The 23,879-nt window shown below is 40.9% G+C and overlaps 1 protein-coding gene across 1 annotated transcript; it reads left to right on the forward strand.

Annotated features, from left to right (window-relative positions):
- Positions 1-238: 238 nt before the first annotated feature.
- On the forward strand, positions 239-10,175 carry meox1 (mesenchyme homeobox 1). Its single transcript, XM_079657919.1, has 3 exons — positions 239-1,316; positions 6,028-6,200; positions 9,398-10,175. Exons 1-3 carry the CDS (start codon positions 821-823, stop codon positions 9,518-9,520), a joined length of 792 nt encoding a protein of 263 aa, XP_079514045.1. The 5' UTR covers positions 239-820; the 3' UTR covers positions 9,521-10,175.
- Positions 10,176-23,879: the final 13,704 nt, after the last annotated feature.

Here is a 23,879-nt window from a genome sequence, read left to right on the forward strand (position 1 = left end):
CAGGGGTGTAGAGGGAAAGGGTTAGGGTTAACTTTCCTCTAAAAGGTGTCAAAAAAGGAACTAAATTGGGTGTCAGAAAGCGCTAAGGAGCTGAAATAAGTCAGGGTCCCCAACTCATGTGGGTGGGTGCTCGCTTTATATTTTACAGACAATGTCCCTTTAAAAAGCCCCATGTCTGGAAAGACCATTAGATGTGCATATAAAATTTCCCCTGTGATTAATAGTTGATGAGGCAGGGTTGGTTGGAGGGTACTACCAACATGTGGCCTGCAGGGCTCCTCCTCTGCAATCTCACATTACACTCCATAAACTTGCCACTCTTTCCCACCTATACGTTTAAAAAGGAGGAGGGCTCACTTGTCAAGAATGCCTTAGAAGAGTTGTGAAAACAGCCAGCCCGAGAAGGGGAGTCATGCAGTTGCGGATGCAGCTCTCCCACCGAGCCACAAGCCAGTGAGATCAGTCAGGGAGAGAGGGTGTGTGAGAGCAAGACAGAGGGAAAGTGTGTGAGAGTGTGTCAGGACCAGAGGCTCCAAAGGACGTCACATACACTCCCAGAGAAAGAGGAAAACGCGCTGTCACGGGAAAGGCGTCTATCCTCACGCGCTTTTTGGTTGTGGAAGAGACTCTGACAGAAGTGAGTATTCCTGAGGTGGATGAAGTGAGAAGATGATGATAGTTAGCTGAAGTGGATGTTTCTCAAAACCGACAGATACAGATTTCCGGTCCTAACCTCCGTTCTGAGGGGATTTCCAACTCCTCCACAAGGAAAAAGACTTGCAATAATAATCAAGATTGTGTGAAGTGTTTTTGCATCACCATGGATCAGCCCGGCAGCAGCTGCATGCGGAGCGCCCACCCCAGCAGCCCCATTTGGGGTTGCATGAGGAACCCTCACTCAGGGGTCCCAGGTGCCAATCTGCAGTCGCCCTACCAGCAGGCCCCTTTCTCCCTCCACCAGAAGCCTGACTTCTTGGCCTACACAGACTTCTCCAGCTCCTGCCTGGTACCGACCGCACCGCACGCAGCCTACCCCCGCGATGACAGACTGTACCAAGACAGCCAGGGGGGTTACCAGAGAGCTGACTGGCAGTTCAACCACTGCGAGACGCGGGTGAGGGCCCCAGAGGCCTGCCCGGCCATCGTCGCACCTGTAGCAGTAGGTGGAGGTGGAGGACATGAGCTGGACAATGCAGGGGGAGACAGGCTTCCAGGGGCCTTGCCCGGATGCCTGGATGGAGAATACTCACCCCAGAGCGTGGCTTCAGCAGAGTCTGACAAGAAGAGTTCCAATAAGAGGAAGAGAGATGTCACAGGTGAGTCACCGAGATGGATGGATGGCAGCTGGGTTTTATAGGGAAAGATGAGCATCCAGAACCTAGTCACAGGAGGCGTAGAAAAGGAAAACACACATTTGGGAGGATTTGAAATTATTCCACATTCTTTTTCCTTTCCACTGTGTATATGGTGGTGGAAATATAAATAAATTATGAGGAGGAAACATGGAAATGTGCCAGGGAAGCCAACAAGTGATAGTAATCCCATGAGCCCAAACCTTATTTTGACAAACCTGTAAAAACAAAAGGCCATGCCATTTGTTGTAGTGTAGCAAATGTTCAGTATTTCAAGGTTAAGAATGTCTTTCCTGCCCTACATCACAGCTGGCAGTGACACAAATTCTCTGTATTTCCAAAGCCAATCAGCCTTAAAGCAGCACTCTCACCACATTGCAATGTAAAAGGTGAGTAGGTGACAGGACTTTTGTGTTCAAGACACACATTTTAAGTAGCAGTTGCATCCTCTTATTGTTCAAAGGCTCAAATGATTAACGAGACGTGAACGTTTCATTACGCTACTGTATCCGTTGGAAATAAACCATTGTTTAGTAACAGTATGGCCTCTTTCAAAATGATGGTAAAAAGTGACATCAGGCTTCTGTGAAAACAAAGCAGTTTAAGACATTACAGGTGCCTCACAGTTTTTTATGTATTATACTTTAAGTTATAATTAAATATTTCTCAAAAGTAAATTTGTTAAATAAATTAACGATCCTGCTGCTTTTTGTGAATCAAGAATAAATTAAAACTTTACCCCTTGATCTATCAAAGAAAAATAAATTGATCATTAAATAATGCTTTGAGAAATGTTCAGCTGCTCAAGCAAACACTAGTTAGCCAAAAATATATAAAATCATATTATACACTTATCTAGAAATTCCCTCTGCTAAAATTCCTTTTTGTTAGAAAATTATGATTATCCTTTTAAATGCTTAGAGCTGTGTTGTAAGCATTCAAACGGTATCATTGTATGCTTTTGGATTATAGTGCAATTTATTTCCCCGATCATATTTCACATTTGCTTATAGGAAGCCAAATAATCCGATATCCATGACGAACTAATTCCTAAAAGTTTCACACGTAACACTAACTATGAGCGCAACGGACTAAAGTAAATGTTTATACTCAGACTAAATCTAAAGGTGTAAAATGTTTAAATGTGTAGAATGACAGAATTAAATAAAACCACACATCTGGAACGTTCACATTTCATCTGTGAAAACTAAGAAAAGTCTCAGCCTGTTAACTTTTTTTCCATCACAAAGATGATTTATGCAGTGACACTGGTATTTGCACCTCTACACCTAATAAGAAAAAACTGTACATTAAATTCTGGACATTTGAGAAATGCGTGAAGCCTCTAGTAAAACTTTGAACTAGGCAGAATTATTTTTTCTGGAAATCATTTAAATAACATTTGTCTGTTTTTATTAACCACTCATAATGTGAGTGGAGTTTTTCTCCATCAACAGTTCAGATTTTGTAATCAACTGCTTCATTGTGATTATCTTTTTTTGTCCAACATACCATATCTGATTATAAAGACCATGAATAATTATTTGGAAAAACGACATGACCAAAGTCTGCAGCAGCCTAATTGAAGGGGGTGGTGGGGGCGTACTGACCCCCTCCCTTTCTTACCTTATTGTAACCTCCACTCACTATACTGAAAACATGCCAGACCACGTCTGGTAAAATCACTTTCCCTGTGAGCCCACTTTTTACATTCTTATCCATTGACATTTTCCTGTCGTTAAGCCGTAACACGATCTCCCACTGAGTGCATGCAACATGTCTGACCACTGCATCAGATCTTGGTTTTTAGAAAAGAGCCATTCAGTAATGTATTACTAGCTGGTAGAAGAGCATATATTAGGAAAATGCCCTGAAGGCTTTTGCATTACAGACAGAGCTGCTATAGAGTCTGCTTTTGTCTGTGTGCATTTATGAATATATGTTTCCAAAACCGTAAACTTGTCTTGATATTGACTTCAATCCAAAATATGACTAATATAATACAGCTCAATACGTAACAGGAACAGTGAGATAAGCAGTCTACCACTAGGAAATAATTAAGCTAAAAAGAAGCTAAGCTCATCTTCATTATTATTATACTAAATTGGCTAAAGATTTGATGACAAAAACATCTCAAAATATATATTTCTATTTTTACCCCTTCCAAACATTTAACAGAATATAAACACTTAAATTGTAGATTTTATATACCATAACACTTGCACTATGCACACATGTATTCTAACTGCTAGAATCCACTTCAAGACACTGGTACTAGCGTACCATGCTGCGAATGGATCTGGCGCTTCCTACATCCAGGACATGGTTAAACTGTACACCCCAGCACGTGCACTCTGCTCTGCATCAGCCAAACAGCTCGCTGCGCCCGCACTGCGAGGGGGAACCAAGTTCCCATCAGCAAAAACACGTCGGTTTGCTATCCTGGATCCAAAATGGTGGAATGAGCTCCCCATTGACATCAGGACAGCAGAAAGCTTACACATCTTCCGGCGCAGACTGAAAACTCATCTCTTTCGACTCCACTTTGAGCGATAGAATTACTAACAAAGCACTTATATACTAACAAAGGACTGGCTTATCTAAAGCCAGTTGAGTAGCACTTGAAATGTTTTGGCTCTATGAAACCTGATGTACTTATATGATTCTGTTTTCTTCAAGTTTCTATCTTCTTGGTCGAATGCACTTATTGTAAGTCGCTTTGGATAAAAGCCTCAGCTAAATGTAATGTAATGTATTACACATTATGTAAAAAATACTAACTATTATAAAGCATTTTAAAACTGTTTGTACAGAAGGGTTTTTTCAAAATTGTTAAATTTAGAACTCATTTAGAAAATATTTTTGATGTTGTCAAGAATACAACTCCCATCTATATACCTATAAACAAAAACGTATTATTAACTAATTTCTACCTATAAGTTTAAAATGGAGTGTACCAATACAACTTACTAACTCATTGTCAAACCCTGGCTCCTATTTTAACATACTCAGTCACGCCTGTAATTTCCACCTGTTTTTTTTAAACAATCCAGAAGTTAAACCAGCTTTAACTCAGTCCTAATGAAGACAAACTACTTTTGCACCATCCAAGCAAAAAGGCACCAAATGTTTGCCTGTGGGACCCTGCTGGGTGCAGAAGCCTTCTCCCTGCTAGTTTACGGTCTCTGGCTGTGCAGGATATTTATTGGGGGCCTGTTTAGTGGGAACCAGTATGTGCCCTGCCAGGTGTTCAGTCTAACGAAACCTGCTTGACACAGCTCCAGACCAGACCTGACGCGGCAAGGCAGAGTCGGCGCACTCAGGGCAGCGCGTCATTAATGACACTTAAACAACAATAAGACGTTTTTTTGGCATGACACACTGGTACGCCTGCACACACATCAGACCTTTGCGCACATGAGCACACATGTGCCCAGTCACATCTGGCCCAGGTACAGCGATCACTTTCACATTTTGGCCTGCTTCTCTGGCAACCATCAAGCAAAACTTCTCACTTTGACAAATTAGAAGCATTTTCGAGAGATTACATCAGCTGCTAGTGTTGCTACCAATGCACAATTATTACCCCAAACTCTTTTCCTTTAATACACAAGAGAGGTTTTTACTGAAAGTTAAATCAGCCAGCTTTCATTTATATTTATCCTGGTAAATGAGGTTTAAAATTTGACGATTTCCTAGGAAATATAAACGCAAGGAAACCAATAGATCTTAGCAATAAACTCAGAATTTTGTCTTATGAGAGTCTGGATAATCACCGAAACTGATGTCAGCGTTTAGTTCAGACCACATTTACTGCTCGACCCGTACAACTGACCGCCAAATTCATAGAGATATCTCAGGCTTTGTCCTGATGTATATGCTGTCATTTTGAGATGAGTTAATGTGAATTCCCCCCCGAGTGCTCAGGAGGGAAATCGCAAGACACACACACACACACACACACACACACACACACACACACACACACACACACACACACGTAGCAGTCCGACCTGGACACATCCGCACCTTTGTTCTTTTGTTAGAGGCTTTAACGATGTTCCGCTGCATTCCTCTCCTAACACAGTCCCTCTGTGGCTTGTCTGGTGGGCCCTGCCTTGTGCCGATATGCTCTCACACCATGAATGAACTACATGAATTCATACTTACATTTGTAAACAAAAGGCTAAATGCACAATTAGAGTAATGTAAATGCACACATGCTGAAAACATGATGCAGGTGGATGAACTTATGAGTTCAGGTCAGGGTGGTCTCTTTTTAAAGTGCTGGTTTTGGTGTTTACTATATGAGGGGCCTCCCACTAAAGAGTCTTTGGAGTTAGGGTTTGTTGGTTGGAAAGGTCCTTAAGGTCTGTTTAATAGTCAATGAGAGGATGTTCACAAAAGGACTATAGGGCTCATTCAAATCAGATTAGCTAGGAAGAAATGAAAATAGATGGAAGTGTTCAAGTGGTAGGATCACCCCAAGACAATCAGGGTCCCTCACCCCTTTATATAGAAGTTAGGCTGAAAATCTGCAATACCTATTTTAAAAACTTTAAAAAAAATGCATCTCAAATGATGCTAAGAATACTTTATACGTCAGTATACATGAGCAGACCAACAGACAAGCATCTGTAACTGCAAAAACAAAATTATGTCCCCCCCCCCCCAGATATCCAGGATTCAAGTTTTAAGGTGGATTCCAGCTGCAAGGCCCGGAAAGAGCGCACAGCGTTCACTAAGGAGCAGCTGAGGGAGCTGGAAGCTGAGTTCACCCACCACAACTACCTGACCAGGCTGCGCCGCTATGAGATCGCAGTCAACCTGGACCTTACAGAGAGACAGGTACACAGCCTTTCCCTCACTCACACCATATAAATATCATTATATATTTGGAGAATCAATACCTTTGAGTGGTTTGGATTTTGTTAATATGGTAAAAGTTTGTTTTGTTTAAAAACAAATGGACAATGTAATGGACTGATTTTAATCTTTGTGTTTAATAAATAAAGAATTAAGAATTCTTCAACGACCAAAACATTTGAAATCTAGCAGAATTGTTTAAGTTACAAATACTGAAAGCTATGGAGCCCCTAAAGGGACATGAAAAAAAAAAAAAAAAAGTCGAGATAACTGGCTAGTTTCTCGTGGAAAGTATCTCGGTAGCCCACTTCGGTACCGGCCCATCGGGACGAGCCGGTCCGCCACTGGCCCTGTTTGTGTGTGTTCTGAGTGTTTGTTTCCCTTTAAAAACAGCTGCGGGCAGCAGGTAGCCTACTCTGAGAGTCACGGACATTAATTCATAGATCAAAGCAGACTGGTTTACAGACTCTCCTGTTTTGCCAATCCGGTGCTTAAACAAATAGCTCTACACCCCTTGCCGAAATGTCCTTAAAATTAAGACTGAGTTTGAAATATATCTCAAATAATGTATGCACTGTCATTTCCCCACGTAAACATAACAGTCTACAATGAAATGGTTGTCTCCTGTATGCTCCACTTCTACTTGGCGCACCGGTAACTTTCTCCAAAAAAATACTAACCCGTTATCCCAACTTTTTTGTTCATGTCCCTTTAGGGGCTCCGTAGAAAAACCATAGAAAGAAAGAAGTTTCTAAAAAGTTAATATTTTGTTAGTTATTTTACCAGTTACTTTTTTACTATTACTGCTGTCATACTTTAGTTCTTTATTTCTAGTTGCAAAACTCAGTAAAAGGTTTTCACCAAAAACAAACATATATAGTAATAATCCAGATGCATGCACATAGATGCATTAAAATTAAATGGAGCCTTTTTTTTCCACAATACTTTTCATCATGTGGTCGTGGCAGAATGACATGCACTGTAATGAGTGGGCGGCAGTTGCAGACTGGATGAAATCGGGCAAACATGTGTCGATGTTGCTGGATCAAACCCCAGTCTGCCTGTCAGGCCTCAGTGTCCCAGCTCCTCCTAATGAGGCCACGGTGCCACAGTGACCACACATACTGCCGTCTGCTCCCTAAATCTATTTCCCAGACCTCTGAAACACACACACACGGACACACACACTCACACAGCCCGGTTCCATCTTCACTCGGAGCTCCCACTGCAACTCGTCGGCTTTTCCAGCTCCTACAGGCTTTGGCGTTTCACTGTCCTTTCAATCAGCCTGGATGAGCAGAAACACTGAGACAAAGAGGCTCAATTATGTGGGAACAGATTCATTTGAATTATTAGTATCCTATACACATATGACATGATCTTAGGTTATTGCCGCAGTCCTGTAAAACACATAAAGTTTAGAGTTTAGAGTCATTGGATTTTAACATTTTTATCAGGTTTTAAATATGTTGTATTAGCTTATATGTATATATTCTATACAGTATTTTCTGATGAGAAACCCATCAGGATTGTTGAAGACCCACATCAAACCTGTTTAACTTAAGCATAATAGCTTATATTCTTCTGTGACAAGCTACATTAATGTCAACACACTTAAATGTACCCAGTTTTTTCAGAAAAGAGGGGAAATAGGTGAATTGTACATGATAAAAAAAGAATAATAATACATGATACTTGTATAGCGCTTTTCTAGACACTGAAAGACGCTTTGACGGAGAATAAAAAAACAAAGAAAAAAACAAAGAAAAAAGCTTTGAATAGAATAACATTAGCTTATATGTAAAAAAAAAAAAAGCATTCAACATCGGCTTATGTATGCCACTAGCTCCGACTTTTATGTTGACATTGTATCCGTATCATATACATGTCTCATATTAATATAAAATAGCTTTCCTGGGAGTTATAAACTTCAGTTGAGGCCTTTATAAAAGGACAATGAATGTTCCCAATCAGGGAGTTAGCAAGTGTTTTTCTGTCGTATTTCTCCTGTAATTTCAGGAAGTGTGTCTTTTTGCTGCTATTCTTGGCCGGACAGTTGAAGCATGATATCATTGCCATTTCAGAGGAGTGCAGTGACACAGATGAGCACTATCCACACCGTAAACTCACATCCTGTGTAGGCTGACATCCTGATAGTTGACTCTTCTGACCCCGCTGTCTATACGATACTCTCTGCCTGCATTTGCAGAGATTTTTGAGCCAGAACAGAAAGCTTTGTACTGACAATTCATACTCCTTGCAAGGCCAACGCCAAACTGAGCCAATTTCTATTCTGCTCTGGGAGATTTGTGGGGGATTATTTGTCTATTTTTCTGCTGACCTTGCTGTACATTTTGCTAAAAATTGCAAAACTGAGAGCTAAGCCGCAGGGATTCTATTACTAGTTCAAAAATCTTTGGATAGAAAAAAACGTTTTTCACTGTGTCTGTGTAAATGTGATCTAGTATTAGACAGTCATTGTTTTATCTCCGTATACTGGGTACTTAATGTGTAGTATATGTGTGCCATATTTTTTTTTTATTGCATTATTTAACAATTATCTCTCATTGTTTTGGTCTATAATGACAGACACTAAACTCTAAGTCACACTATATTTTAGTCTGTGTGTATATATGCAATATATTGTGGACATAGCTGCTACCAATCACAACCCAATGCTGACACTTTTTCCGTGTAATTTACTTTCATTTCCGTCTATAGTTTGTATTTTACTTCTATTCTTGTCATAGTTTTGAAAATACCTCTAAAGATTTATTTTTGCTAGTCTTTTGTATTTATGTATGTCTTTGTGCTGCTGCAACAATCATATAAAGCCTATTCTTATATCGTAGAATGTCAGAAAATAGTAAGGATCAATATACTTTTATAGAAAATCAGTCAATATTCATATTTGAGAGATCCTAAGCAGGAAAATGTTGGCATTTGTGATTAAAAAAATGTTTACGATGAATAAATTATTAAAATAGTTGTAAATTAATTTTATGTTGATCCACTGATAAATAATGCCTCGAAAACCGGAACAAGACACATTATCTCAATAACTTTGTCCATGTATGCGACGTTAAACCTTGTTACACAATCAAATGTCAAAATCAAGAACCAACTTTTTAATTCAGTGCACATTCTAATAAAGCATTTTCTTTGTTTTTGTACAACAGGTGAAAGTGTGGTTTCAGAACAGGAGGATGAAGTGGAAGAGAGTGAAGGGGGGACAGTCGTCCTCGCCCAATGACCTGGAGAATGACGACATAGACTCGGCGGCCTCACCAAGCTCTGAATGAACAAAGCCTACGACATTAGGAAAAAAAAGAGATGTCACAGAGAGACTTGGGGTCAACTGGACACTAATACAGCGCAATGAAAGCGTAACTCGATTCTGTGGAAAGCTGCACGATTCAAACAAGACTCTTAATAATTCCCAGGAAGAAATCACAGAGCATCTACTTTGCTGTTGTAAATAGTTGAATATGTCCATAATGAACTGCATTTTGATACATTATTGATAAATTCTCTGTTCAAGAGGCCACCTTTTGATACATTAAATATTAAAGATGATACTTATGGTCATTGTAGATCAGTGACAAAGTCCAGACAGAAGCTTTAAAGCCACTGATGACATATCAGACCGTGATGTGATTGAGTTTGAGAGCATCCCCTGTGCTTCCAATAGTGTAATCATGGCCTTTGACGCTTGACTACAACCACCTGGGAAAACTCAGACTGCACAATTGTTGCCAAGCCATAAGTGCCTCAGAATCTGATTTTTTTTTAACATTTTGTCAGTTTCCTTTTTTCCTAGAGTTTAGGTTTTTCTCAAATCTGTCAAGCTTCCTTTTTTTAACTATTCTTTTTTATACATGTTGAATGTTATTGATAAAACACAGATGTTGCCTGTTTCTGCAAATAGAATAAATCATCTGTTTCAAAATGAGAAAATATCTTGATAATTTCTTCCATCCGCAACAATTGAGTTATGATCGGACAGTAGGTACATCTATATTCTCAGCTAATGGTTGTATCATGTGTGGATCTTTGGGTCAGATATTACAATTGCTAAGAAAATAATAGCTGAGGAGAAGTTTGCTCACATTAGCTTTTGATGTTGGCAGCTGGCATAAAAGGCAATACATTGTCTGTGTGTGTGTTTTGCCTGTGCCGTGTGTATGAGAAATTGCCTGTCCTTTTCAGCATGCAGTATTTTCACATGGTTCCAGCAGCCGCCCACATCTTAGATTTTTATTGGAGTGATTCAATCTAGTCTACTGTTGTTCTCACTAGCTGTTTCGAGCTTCATACACGCAATTGAAAATGATGACAAAATCTTTCTTTGCCAGAAAAAATTGTCAACATCTTTCTGCCATTAAGGCAATAAGAAAGGATTAGACAACATATAGGTTGTTTTACATCCATGTACAGAAACAACAACTCAACATCTTTATATGGTAACAAAGAATGCCTGTTATATAAAACAGTTCACTCATCGTGAGAAACAAACAGATTAAATACTAGAATGAAGATCTCCATAGTTGCAGAAAGCGTTTTAGCATCTTTCAGCTCCTTGTTTTTAGCAAAAGCAGACAGCTATTTTGAAAATTGAAACACAGCTAAAAGTGCAAGTGTGGGTAAAATATGGGTGAATATTTGACTGACATTCCAATTAATGAATAAACTGTGTACCAAAGTGTTTGCAATATCGACTTTATACACAGGTTGTTATGATTCCAGCATGTTCCACTGCGCTAAGTGGCCCAAAAGTCGCACTTTATGCTAATTTCAATAACTTCTATTGCTATACAGTAGCTTCTGTGTTAACCTCACTTACGACGTTGCATGTTGCTGCTTTGCAAGTCTAAATAGCATGCATCTCCAAACAAATATCCTCCATTAACATGAACCTGATTTCAGACTGAATAAAGGGGGAAACAAATCGGCACTTCTGTTTGGTTAGAATAAAATATACTTAAATTTTTCCTTTTCCCGTCAAAAGGCAGATATTTATCTCTGGCTTGCATATTCTACAATTTAAAAAGGAGAAATTTGATACACATGTCACAAAATATTCATTTCAAACCACAATGCCCAATATAAGCTACTTTAAAAGGAACACCAGGTACACTATGATGAATATCACATTTAAATAAATGTGTATATATAATATAATAAGCTACATTTATGTGTATTGAGAGAGCAAGCTGGCTTCAAAAGCTGGCTGTCTCTACTCCAAAAGGCCAAAACCATGTATATGTGTGCACCTTAGGGGCATTGGTTACATGGTTCCAGGTCACACACTTTAGTCAAATCTTCCTGTCTGGGGGTCACAGCGACAAAATCTTATCAGTAGGGATTAAGCAGCTCTAATGTGTAATATGGGTGCTTATTGAGAACACCTTGCAACAGAGCCAGCTTTACACAAAATCCCTTCCGATGATGCCATGGTTATCTTCATTAATATCTCACATGGAGGCCGGGTATCCCTGAGGTCAGATCAGAATCAGCTCTCATCAACGCCCCAACTAGATCCTGTCTGTAGCCCCATAATCCCTAAGAATGTTTTCATAGTGGCAAGTGGTCTCGTGCAGACCACCGCAGATCACTGATGATTGGTCTGAGGTGACTTGACAAGCACTGACAGAACTATAAGTAGATTTGAGTGTGTTTGAATAGGAACATTCATTTTTGCACACGGTCACTGTCATTCTAGTGAACTCACAAAGGGCCATTAACCTGACAAGGTGGAGTCAAGCTCCAAAAGCTAAAGTATTTGGCCCCTGCACACTATTTTCAACGGAAGCATCTGGATGGGGCCAATTTGATCTCAACCTGAGTGGAACCTAGACAAACCCACGCACGGGGCCCCCAGGACCAGAAGAAGAAGAAGAAAAAGGAAAAAGAAGCTTGCTGGCTGACCACTTGCGTATGATGGAAAAGGGAAATAATAGGTGGGTATGGGTGAAAAGACGGCTTCTCAAGTACAGGATGTTGTTGTAGCAGGTAGCCAGTCATCCAATTTCCTGCTTCCCAAAGAAAACAAGAGCTTGAGCATAGGAGTCCCCAGACTTACAATGGTGGGCCTATGCTCAGACTCCGGCCAACCAAACAAAGCCTTCAGAGGTTACTGCCCTTTCTGCTGGTCTGCAGGGACCGGGGTTGGCGGGAGGATGGGCTGGTTGTTCCACGCACACACAGAGTCGGGGTCAAGTGTTACTGTACGTCTGACCTCACCGGGCCCCTGCTGCAGCTGCTGGAGGTGGAATAACTCCAAGTCGGTCCTGTGCCCGTTTCCCCCCTCACTCAGCCTGTATTAAGGTCTATTATTGTATTAGTGGTAATAGCAGTCAAAATAAACCATGTCCAACTGTAATGATAGTATTAATATCAGCAGTGTAAACTAATGAAACTGGAATGTTGTTCTTCTACCATAGAGGTTCCTTTTAAATGCACACGGGTGGCCAAATTAATGGATTAGATTTAATTGATGGTATTGTGATTGTGGGATGACACCCAAGAGAATATAGGTTTCCCTTTCACTTCTCTTACCCCACCAATAGCTGTGAACACCTTGTTCTATTTTTATTTATTTAGGCCGAGTGTTCATAAAGTGTTTTTTCTGACCACCATTTTCTTTTGTCAGTTGTTCCCAATTATGCCGCCTACTATAGCAGCAACCGTGCTGCTTTCCGACTTTTTGTGTGGCATCGAGGGCTTTCGATTTGTTTTTCAAGAAAAACGAAGTCTTTATGGACACTCAGGATACATCGATTTAGAAATAGAAGTACAATTTGAGGTTGAACACATTTCTGTGGCAGTCACCAAAAATAAGTATGGATGTAATCCCAGTAATATCTCCCGAGCTGTGATTATAAAAGCAGATTCAGCTGCAGGAAACATTCTTGAAATAACTCCTTCTTTGAATACAAACTTCTCTGTGGGCAAAGAGCAATAAGAAAACTTTTGTCAGAGTTGAAAGAGAGACTTAATCCTCACCACTCAAAATATTTTTATTTGTATTTATTTTTTAACAAGGTACGCAAATTATGGGAGAATTCAACCAAATGCTCAATATAAGCAAGCAGCACATCATGTCACCAGCACAACGCTAAAAATGCCGCATTTGTGGATTCAACACGAGCAGCCGTGCTTCACCGTTTCCATTTTTAGAACATTTCCAGTTGTGAATCATTCATGGAACAGTATTAATGTTGAATGTGGTATGCCTTACAGTTGACATAAAATCCTTCAAAAACCATTGTGGGTGACATCAGATTTTATATATAGTGTTTGTTACTATAATGTATTTAAAAAATATGTAATCCCATATCACTATATGCCTAATTAGCCCAAAAAGGTAAGAAAAGAAAATGTAGCAGTGCCTATTTTTCAAAAGTAATGGATTTGATAGGACTGTGAAAGTTCGATTTAAAATAGGACTGAATAATAAGCAGACATCCAAAATACTCCTGTTAAAACCCATTTGAGTACTTTCAGTTATACTTATTTAAAAAAATATATATATAGCGTTTTTGGCTAATTTAAATTGCTATTATAATATAAGATTACTCTTCAATTTGAGTAGTACATAATCCTTAGTTTGTGCATCTTTTTCTTTAAATAGAGAAGTGCTTTATGTAGACATAAGATGAGACCTTTTTTATTTTGAACTTTAAGTTGCCTTAAAGTTGTGTTTACAGACTGCAAGTATCACCAGCTTTACTTGATTATTTGTACTTCTGAAGTACATCTTGTACACCTTCACCTGCTCTCCCACCATACCATTTATTTTGAAAACCCCATGCTCTGCTTAAGCTCCGACTGCCCTTGGCGGAAAAGAAAATATATTGATGGATCGCCGGAGGTGTGAAGGTCAGCTCTACAAGAGGCAACCGTAGAAATTAAAGCATGTCCCTCTCCTACTGGGCCCTTGTGCTCTGCTCCGTGAGCTCCATCTGCACACTGTTATTGTGTTCGGAGACGGCAGCTTGGCGGACACTTCAAAGACTCTGACAGGCTGATATGGAAGGCCACTGCTGTGAAAACGGGAGATAGTGAAAGTTAAGTTAACATAATTATAGGATAATATTGTTGGGTGGGGGGGGGGGTGTCTAAAGGAGCAATGGGAGTATACTCGCTTGGGAGTTAGTGTGTGATTATGAATTCTACTATGCTTAGGTGTATTTTTTAAGTAATCCAACACAACCTTGGGAATTCTCAACAGGAAATCTTTAGACTCTACCTCTGGTTAATTCTCACCTTCTGTCCTGAGCATGTCCTTCTCACCTCCCGTCGGCTGCAAAAGACAAACGTGCGCTGGGTTTTGTCAAGTTAAAAAGACCCAGGAGCAACTTAATGTAACAAGTCTGTTCCCCTTTCTTCCTCTGCTCTGCTCTCTTCTCTGTCCTGCATCCAGTTACTGGGAGCAGTGGACACACACATCCTCTCTTTCTTTTCATTCCTTTTGTTATTTTAGGCCACCTGTAAATCCATTTCTCAGTTTCAGCCGCTCTTTTTTGTGGCATCTGTTCTCAGCCCCGCACACATGCAAGGCAGAAACAGCAAAGAAAGGCAGGAGGAAATATGCAATGTCTTCCGCACATCCTCCCTAGGCGGCCGTTGTGTTGAAAGAGGCACACAAGGAACGCGTGTTTGCATGTGTGCCATGTCAGAGTGAGCATGTTTGCATGTGTGTGAGCTTGCATATCAGTATGTGTACCTGTGGGTGAGTAAACAAGCTCAACTGTAATCAGTAGGAGTTAGTCAGCGCTGGACCCTCATGCATCCCGCCTCTGCTCATCCTCCCCCAAACCTCTCGTCTCCGGTGATTAGCGACTCCTGCAGGAGTTATAAATCTTCAATTTCCATTGCACAATCAGTCAAGACGGGCCAAAGTTGAGGAGCTGCAAAACATTAAATTATCTTGGACTTCCTGCAAAGGCTTCTTTGGATGTTGCAAAGTTTGGATGCTAAGCAAAGTGGATACCAGAACCTGAAGCCATGGGACACTGGTCTATGGCTCCCTCTGGTTGGTACTTGTGACCTGCTGTGTCCTGCTTGGTGTGGAGCCAGGAAATCCAGCAGCAGTTTGACTCTGCAAATCATCACACAGAGGACCACTCAATCACTCTGTTGGCTGAGCAAAATGAACATAGAGAGCCTTGTTCACGAGAAAACACACGGCAAGTACACGCAGCGTGAAAGCTGGAGTGAGGCTTCACTGTCTGGTTCAAAGACATCAACAAAACCAGAGAAATACAATTATACATTGCAGTGTGTCCACATTAGTGTTTCTGACACTCAAGGGTACATTTCGGCTTTTAGGAAGAAGTCGTCATTCCCTGAGCACAAACAGGTGATTTATCAGTGACAGTAATTTCCAAAAAAAAGGTTCCAATTAAATGAGCATTTTTATATAACTTGCACATTTAATTCAAATGACAGCCTGGGCCGGATGTGGACAGGACTTTGTCCGAGTAGCCGCTGCCAAAACGGGAATGGCTGGAGCCACCCACAATGGCCCTACAGAAATCTATAGTTAATGTCTCAGAGAGTACATCCATATTTTATAAAGTCTATGAAGCTTTGTATCCATCCATCTGAAATGTTCCCGAAAGACGATAGCATGTGATGCTTCTTCATTAAGGCTTCACATTTTCCAGGTCACAGTAGTTGCCCAGAACTATTACAGAAAAGTGGGACTATTGTGGACAATTTGTGAAGGTTATGTTTCAGAACATTTCTGAAACGCTTTTCATATCATAGAATAATCAAATCCTCAGTTAGCCTTATGAGCAGCAGTGGGTAGCAGTTCTTACAACTCTCTGTTGAACAGTATATTCTTTCCTCAAGGTAGGCAATGCCGTACCTAGAACGTCTAACCCTCTGGTGCGCACACCAAGCCTCTCAATCATAGAAAAAAGCTAATTCAGCCATTGTGACCAGGTCTTCATTCACCCAACTACCTTGCAGGTCCCCTGTCCAAACAGCCTGGGCCTCAGGAGTGCTTGGGAATGGGTCCTCAAGGCACTGGCACCAGGCAACAGAGGAATCTTCCATCAACACAAGGTCTCCCAGAGTGTACCGGGATCAGACTGCTGTCATATAGGTGTCTTGGCAGCCAGACAGCCGAACCTATAAGACAACAAAGACACCCATGTCTTTTGAATAGAAGGATCCAATGTGAGTATGGCTTCTGGTGTCTGGTTGCACAGTGGGATCTGAAGAATAAGACTACTGTGAGGATTAAATCAAGATGTAAGACCCATGTAAGGTTTTTGACGATAGCAGATCCTACAACATTTAATTTTGACGCACTTCAATCCTGTTGTATAGATTGCAGACATCTATAACTTAAAATTGTACTCAGTACAAAATAGCAATAGATCAATTGAATGTCTTGTGAAAAGTATTCATAGTGACGAACTCAGAGAATGTTTTTTCAACCCTGCAGTTACCCTCAGCTCTACAGTGCATTTAAGGATCATTGAGGTCATTATTTTGTTATTTTGGCCTTCAACTATTTATTTCTAAAATCGGCTTGGTGTGTCCGGGCCTTAAGAGTTGGTGAAGAGCAAAAACAAAGCTAAAAGTAGATTGAATATTGGACTTACATTTGTTGGGTGGACAGACAAAAAACTCAAAATCAAATCCAATGTTACATTGTGTCTTCTACCTATGTAAACTGTTTCGCCACAACAACCTTAGAATGTCACTATATGCAGTTGTTTTTTCAAGCTGTTCCAATCCCCCCATATAGCAAAGCATCAATTAATGAGGCTTTAATATCAGATACTTAGGTAACAATAGCAAAAACATATTATATAAGGCTGATCAATAAACAGCACGCTTAATCAACGTCAGCCGCAGCTTTACTTCACTCAATGCATTTCAGGGATTTGGGTTTCCATGCAAAGCCTGAGACGTAAGATGGCAGAGGTTTTCAAGTACAGGTGTTGTCGTAAAAACTGTGACAAAAATCCAATATAGCAGCCTGTATGAGGTAATGCCATCAAAAAAGGGAAAGAAGGGCCTAGTAGCAGCAACACCAGCAGGTCACAGTTTGTGTTTGAACAAGGTGTTATTTGTGTTTGAGTTTCCATATCCAGAGAATTCAAGTCATGGGAACAATTTGGTAAACCAGGGCTGCTTCTCAATGTCAAGGAAGGATCCTTCAGAGCCTCTATTTCAAGGATGCTATGTCATCGAATCCCAACGAAGGACTGTTCCAATGTACAGGATCCTTGGAATCCTACCGAGGCCTGAATCCTTCATTGCAGGAAATGTCAAGGCTGCTCATGTGTATCCTCGGCGGTCTTAAATGACCCACAATTCTTTGCGCACGGACCAATTTCCACGGTGGCATTAATAATGCAGTGATGCCATCATCACTGCATTATTAATGCCACCGTGCTAGTCCGTGGAAATTGGTCCTCTATTCTTTATGTTGTCCAGGCCCATGGCTGCACAACATAAAGAATAGAGGGCAGTTTCAGTTTACTTGACATTTGTTTATTGTTAATGGTTATTTTTCTTCAAATCTGCAATTTGCAGATTTGCAGATTTGTGTGTGTGTTTACATGATTAAATATTCATTTTAAATGTGATTACACATTTTCTCCGCATCGATAAGTGTTGGAACGACTACAAACATGCACAAACTATATATGCAAAATTGACACGGGAAAAAAGTGTTGCTTGCTTATTGTGCGGGAAGCATGAAATAGAGGGAATAGAAAGGGGTGTCTACCAAGGGTGATTTAAACCATCATGACAACTCACAAACTAACTATGGAGTAATTATGGATGCTTCATTTACTCAATTTACATTAGAGAATAAAACTCGGACGGAAGGCAAGCGGGAAGACTTATTTAACTAGAACATCCTCCTCCTCCAAGCAGACAGACACCGACGATACTCCCGCTCGATCTCTTGCTCCATCTCAAAATATTGATGGATAAAAGACAAAAACATGTCCATTTTCGATCTTCGCAAATCAGTTATGAGTCTTCAAACAAATCACGCTCAATTTAAGGCGGGGCCTTGCATATGACGCACACCTGCACACTTGCTAGCCTGTTCCATTCATTGTTCTCCGAATGCTAGGAAAGAATCTTGCCTAGCCTCTGAAGGACCTGACTCGGAAGGACATGTCCTACCAAGGAAGTGTCCTCGAATTTGAGAAACGGCTCTGTTTAACATAAATGGTTTATAATGTACTACATTCAAATTGTGGCCTGTTTTTAACAAATGGCATAACTAAAATTGTTCAAATGTAAATAAAAGATGAATCTGAACTTTGGTTTTAGGTTGAAGAAAACTACGGTGGCCCTGAAGTGCAAGTCAAAACAGCATTTCAGGAAACGCTACAGCATTTCAGGAAACACCACAGCATTTCAGAAAACGCTACAGCATTTCAGGAAACACCATAGCATTTCACAAAACACCACAGCATTTCAGGAAACACCACAGCATTTCAGAAAATGCTACAGCATTTCACAAAACACCACAGAATTGGAGAAAACGCCACAGCATTTGAGAAAACGCCAGAGCATTTCACAAAACGCCACAGCATTTCACAAAACAACACAGCATGAACACTTCTTGTTTGTGATTGGATAGAGCCAGCCAGAGAAGCACTGCTGTGATCGGTTGTTTTTAGGGGTGTAACGGTTCACAAACATTTCGGTTCGGTACGTACCTCGGTTTTTAGGTCACAGTTTGGTACAGCAGAAAAAATTATCCCAAAACTTAAAATATATATATATGTTTTATTATTATTAAATTGTGAATAATGTATTCACTCAAATAAATACAAAATATAATAAAATAAGCCTTTAAGGTGCAGCATTTCCATGAACTGAAATAATCTGTATTTTAACTGTACTGTACTAGTACCTAAGCAGCCAGTTTGACATTATGACTTGCTTGTCATTGTATTTTCATGTTTTTTTAAAGAAAAATGTACTTGTCCACATTGCTTGCCGAAAGGGCAGATCTGCTGGCACTAACAATGTCTCCTGCTGTGGAGAACACCCTCTCGCTAGGGAGAGAGGTAGCAGAAGCAGATACAGCCAGGTAGCGCTTTGCTAACACGGCAACATAAGGATATTTGGCGTTTTTAATAGCTTTGGCTCGGTCTGAACTTTTTGCGAGGCTTAAATGCTAGCGGGAGTTGTGTTTGCACTTCAGTGTTTTTTCTTTTGGTACCGGTGATATTCACGTTCGGATGATGCCTTTTCAAATGAGTGTGCAAGTTTGATGTATTGCCAGCCGCGTAACCAATGTTAGTTGAACAATGCCGACAAACAGCTTTGGTTCGGTCCACCTGTCTTTGTCCGTCATCCTTGTACGTAACTGCGAAACCAAAATGTTCCCAAACCGGAGACTTCAATGATGCTGGAGGATTTCGAGCTCAACTTTATCTGCGTTCGCCATTTCGCCAATTCCTCAAATTACTGACTACATTTGAACGCATCCCTCTGTCCTGTTCTCATACCCGTTGAACCCAATGTGAGCAAATTACTCTGAATGCTGCGACGAAGCACCTGAGATTACTTCCAAAAAGTTGTTCACGTTCTCAATTTTTTACGTTTAACGTTATATTCGTTCGGTACACTTCACACGTGTACAGAACCGAAGGGCCCGTACCAAATAATTTCGGTACGGGTACGTATACCGTTACACCCCTAGTTGTTTTTGTTGCCAGTCAAGAAAATACGCTTCGTGATTGGTCAGCACCCGGCAGCGCAACATGTCCTGAAACATCAGCCGTTAGCTATTAGCACACAGAGATCTCTATTCAGAAAACACGCATTTTAAAAGATTATTGGCCTGCCGTCTTGTCTGCAGACTTGTCACGGCATTAATTCATGTTTTATACTAACTGATATCAGTATGTTGTTACTTCGGCATCATTTTGAAACGTGTATTACAATTAAATCACGGTAAAATATGTTCATTTTGTTGTAGTCTACCATAGTATTTCCATGGATATAAGCCCTGAATATTCGCATCGCTCTAATCGCTCGAGTTTCAGGTTTCACCACGGCTTTCAGCTATGTTTACTCCTGTCATCCAAACAAGACGCGCTGGAGAGGGGGCGGGGCTTATATCCATGCAAATACTTTGGTAGATACCAACGACAACAAAATGAACATATTTGACCGTGATTTAATTGTAATACACGTTTCAAAATGATGCCGAAGTAACAACATACTGATACCGGTTAGTAAAAACCATGAATTATTGCTGTGACAAGTGTGCAGACAAGACGGCAGACGAAAAGCTTTTAAAATGCGTGTTTTCTGAATGGAGATCGGATCAATCAGGATAAACCAACCTGTAGCTGCCCCGTCACAACAACGGCTTACAGACAGAAATAAAGCAGCGACTCTATTCACCATGACATAGACAGTCTGTAGTTTGTTCATGTTTATCTTTTGTCCAGTTTCTGAACAGATATGAGGAGCTGTGAGCTCGGTGCTGATGTTTCGGGAAACTGTCGGATGCTGACCAATCACGAAGCGTCATTTCTTGAGTGGCAGCAAAAACAACCAATCACAGCAGTGCTTCTCTGGCTGGCTCTGTCCAATCACAAACAATAAGTGTTCTCCCTAAAGGAATACCCTTTCCATATAAGTTGAAATGCTGTGGTGTTTTGTGAAATGCTGTGGTGTTTTGTGAAAGGCTGTAGTGTTTGTGAAATGCTGTAGTGTTTTCTGAAATGCTGTGGTGTTTTGTGAAATACTGTGGTGTTTTGTAAAATGCTGTAGCGTTTTCTGAAATGCTGTGGCGTTTTCTGAAATGCTGTAGCGTTTTGTGAAACGCTGTGGTGTTTCCTGAAACGCTGTAGCGTTTTCTGAAACGCTGTGGCGTTTTCTGAAATGCTGTGGTGTTTCCTGATGTTGGCATCAATTACATTGGTGACCGCATGTTAATGCTAAATTCATTTTCCTATAGTTTAACATTTCTCAATCAACTGGTTCTCAAGCAGAAAGAAATTCTGCAAAAATATTTTCAAATAGTTTTTCATTCAGGTCTGCAGGCGATTTCACTACATGCACATGCTACCACACAATGAGCCCTGCTCCATTTGAAAATATACAGACTCCCCAGTTCTGTCCTCTCTGTATTTTAATGACCTGTGGGGGGACTGTGAGCGAAGAGTGTGACTGTTCACCTGTGCCAGCACACTCAGCCTGGCCTGCATCCAAACCAGCTTTGAGCAGAACCAGAAATGGGCTCAGACCATCATGAACCAGGATCCTTTAAATCTCCCCATCCATCCAATCCATCCATCTATCCTGCTAACATCCCTCCACCCACCCCAACTCTCCAACTCCCATTGGCCCTGGAGTCTGGGCTGTACGAGACTCTAGCGTGACAATGTGTGTATGCGTTTTTCTACATTGTGTGTGATTTTGTACCTGCATGGATATCTACGTGTGTATGCATTGCGTCCCTGCAGGTACATTTGTGCGTGTGTGTAGTGTACGGTGTCAAGGAGCCTGGCGTGTGTTATTCTCTCTACAGTCACACTGTCTTTCATCAGACCCCGTCCTGCAGCCCACAGACTCTCAGTATACGGTTTCATAGTCTAGGGCCCCCGTCTGCTGTAGCACGTGGGTGGATGATTTCTAACACATGGGAACCTTGGGAGCCCACGCAATGCTGGAACAATAGAGGACCTGTCAGAATCAGAGCTCTGGAAGAGGACGAGACTGCAGGCGGTGATGATGTCAGAATCATTCACACCCACCCACACTTCATCCGCCCTTCTTGGTTATCAGTCACAGGGACGCATGCACACATACAGAAGCATCCACATGTGCAAAAACAAAAGTATCGCATGACAATAAATACACATTTACCTTAAGCTCCTACTGTAAATGTGCAAGAACATGTGACAATACCGAGAGGACCCATGAACCTCACCCCAAGTCCCAACATTTGTATATATGGGATAGCAATGTCGCCCGGTAAATCCACTACTTTAATCCAGAAATGTAAACTTTGGGATGGAACCACTTTTTGAAAACCTCATGGTTTATTGGTCATGATTCCTATGGTTTTGAGAAAATGTATCATGAGCGCTTAGCTTATCCCTTGCCTTTCTATCTAGCATCACAGTAAGCTTGGTATTTTGAGTGTGTATCCTGGCTATCATATGGATTGGCATGATATGTGCATCAATATAACACCTGCAGCGATCCCCCGGGTTTTCATCTGAAAACAATAGACATTCTCTTCAGAATCAGCTGTTTAGTGTTTATTAGCTAATCTTAGCAAGTTGACATGCTAAACTAGGATGGTTCACATGCCTCATCAAACATATTTTTAGTGACTGTGTTCCCATATCATTACAATTAACTTGACTTCAATGTTATTTATAAAAATGGAAGTGATTTCCTAAACTATAAATAAAGTCCCAGGATGTTTAAGCCAGGAATTCCCTTACCTCCAATTTTCAGGGTCTTCCAAGTCTGCCAGCATGATTTGTGTTTATGTCTGTATACACGGCTACGTTTATGCACTCATATGTGTGTGCACCCTGTGTGTTCAAAATCCCACTCAAAGCCCTGAGGATTAGCCTTCTCAGAGCAGCCGTTCTCCAGCTGCAGGCCTCTTGCACGCCCAGTGGATAGCAATCTCACTTCCTGTGACACCTCCGCCTCCCTGAAAGTGAGAACCAGCACTCCAGCTTTACGTGGGCTAGTGGATAGTCTGCATGTTAGCAAGTTGGCAGAATGTCAACAGGATTATGATGGTTTTATGTTGAACATTATTTGTCAAGTCTTTGGGGGCTGGTTTTGTGTAGAGTCTAGCTAATATACATGGTGTATCTGCAGAATAAGAAAAGGTTTTTGCGGCATAAACAGAAAGACAATAGCCAGTTATTGTAAACCCATCTTGTCAAAATCAAAGTATAGACACCAGCTTAATTTTTCTTTTTTGTCTGGAAACAGACTCAGGAGCAACAAGAAAATCCACCCTGCTTGTCTGTCAGTTCTGGCGAAATACCAGGCAATACAATACGGTTGAAAGACAAGGAGGGAATGTGGGTAGCTTGGGTAATGAGTGGAGTTGCTGACTGTTTGGAGGTTTAGAGTCAGGGAGAGGGAAAACAGAGCGGTTCCCAACGGTCAACTGGAGTCCGGTGAGGCCACAGCACACGCCAAGCACTGAGAGTGAGGAAAGCAATCCATCAGAGGTCCACAGAAGGAAAAGGAGGGGGGGTGGCCGCAACACTGGGCCAAACCCTAACAGTATGTGTGTGTGTGGCCATTGTTAGCTGCTCAGGGTCATAGTGTGTTGTTGGTAGCCTCCGGACCCTCTGATTTCAGTGGGAGTCAATACCTTCAGACACTCCCAAGAGGGGGGCAGGGGCGACCTGTGGGAATGTGCCATTTTTTTTTATTCCACACAGACACAAACATGCCAAGCAATGGGAATGCCATATTTATACTAAATGAGAAACAATGTTGTAGTTAAGATAAGATACTTTGTTTTACGTATATAATATACAAACTATTATGGTTTTGAATAATCTTCAATCTAATAGTGTTTTCATTTTATTTATTTTAGAAGTACTGTGCTGCCTCCAACCCCACTGACAACAAGCATGATCCGTCATCTTGAAAAGTGCGAAT

Source organism: Notothenia rossii, assembly GCF_949606895.1.
Source record: "Notothenia rossii genome assembly, chromosome: 11".
NCBI classification, from domain to species: Eukaryota; Metazoa; Chordata; class Actinopteri; order Perciformes; family Nototheniidae; genus Notothenia; species Notothenia rossii.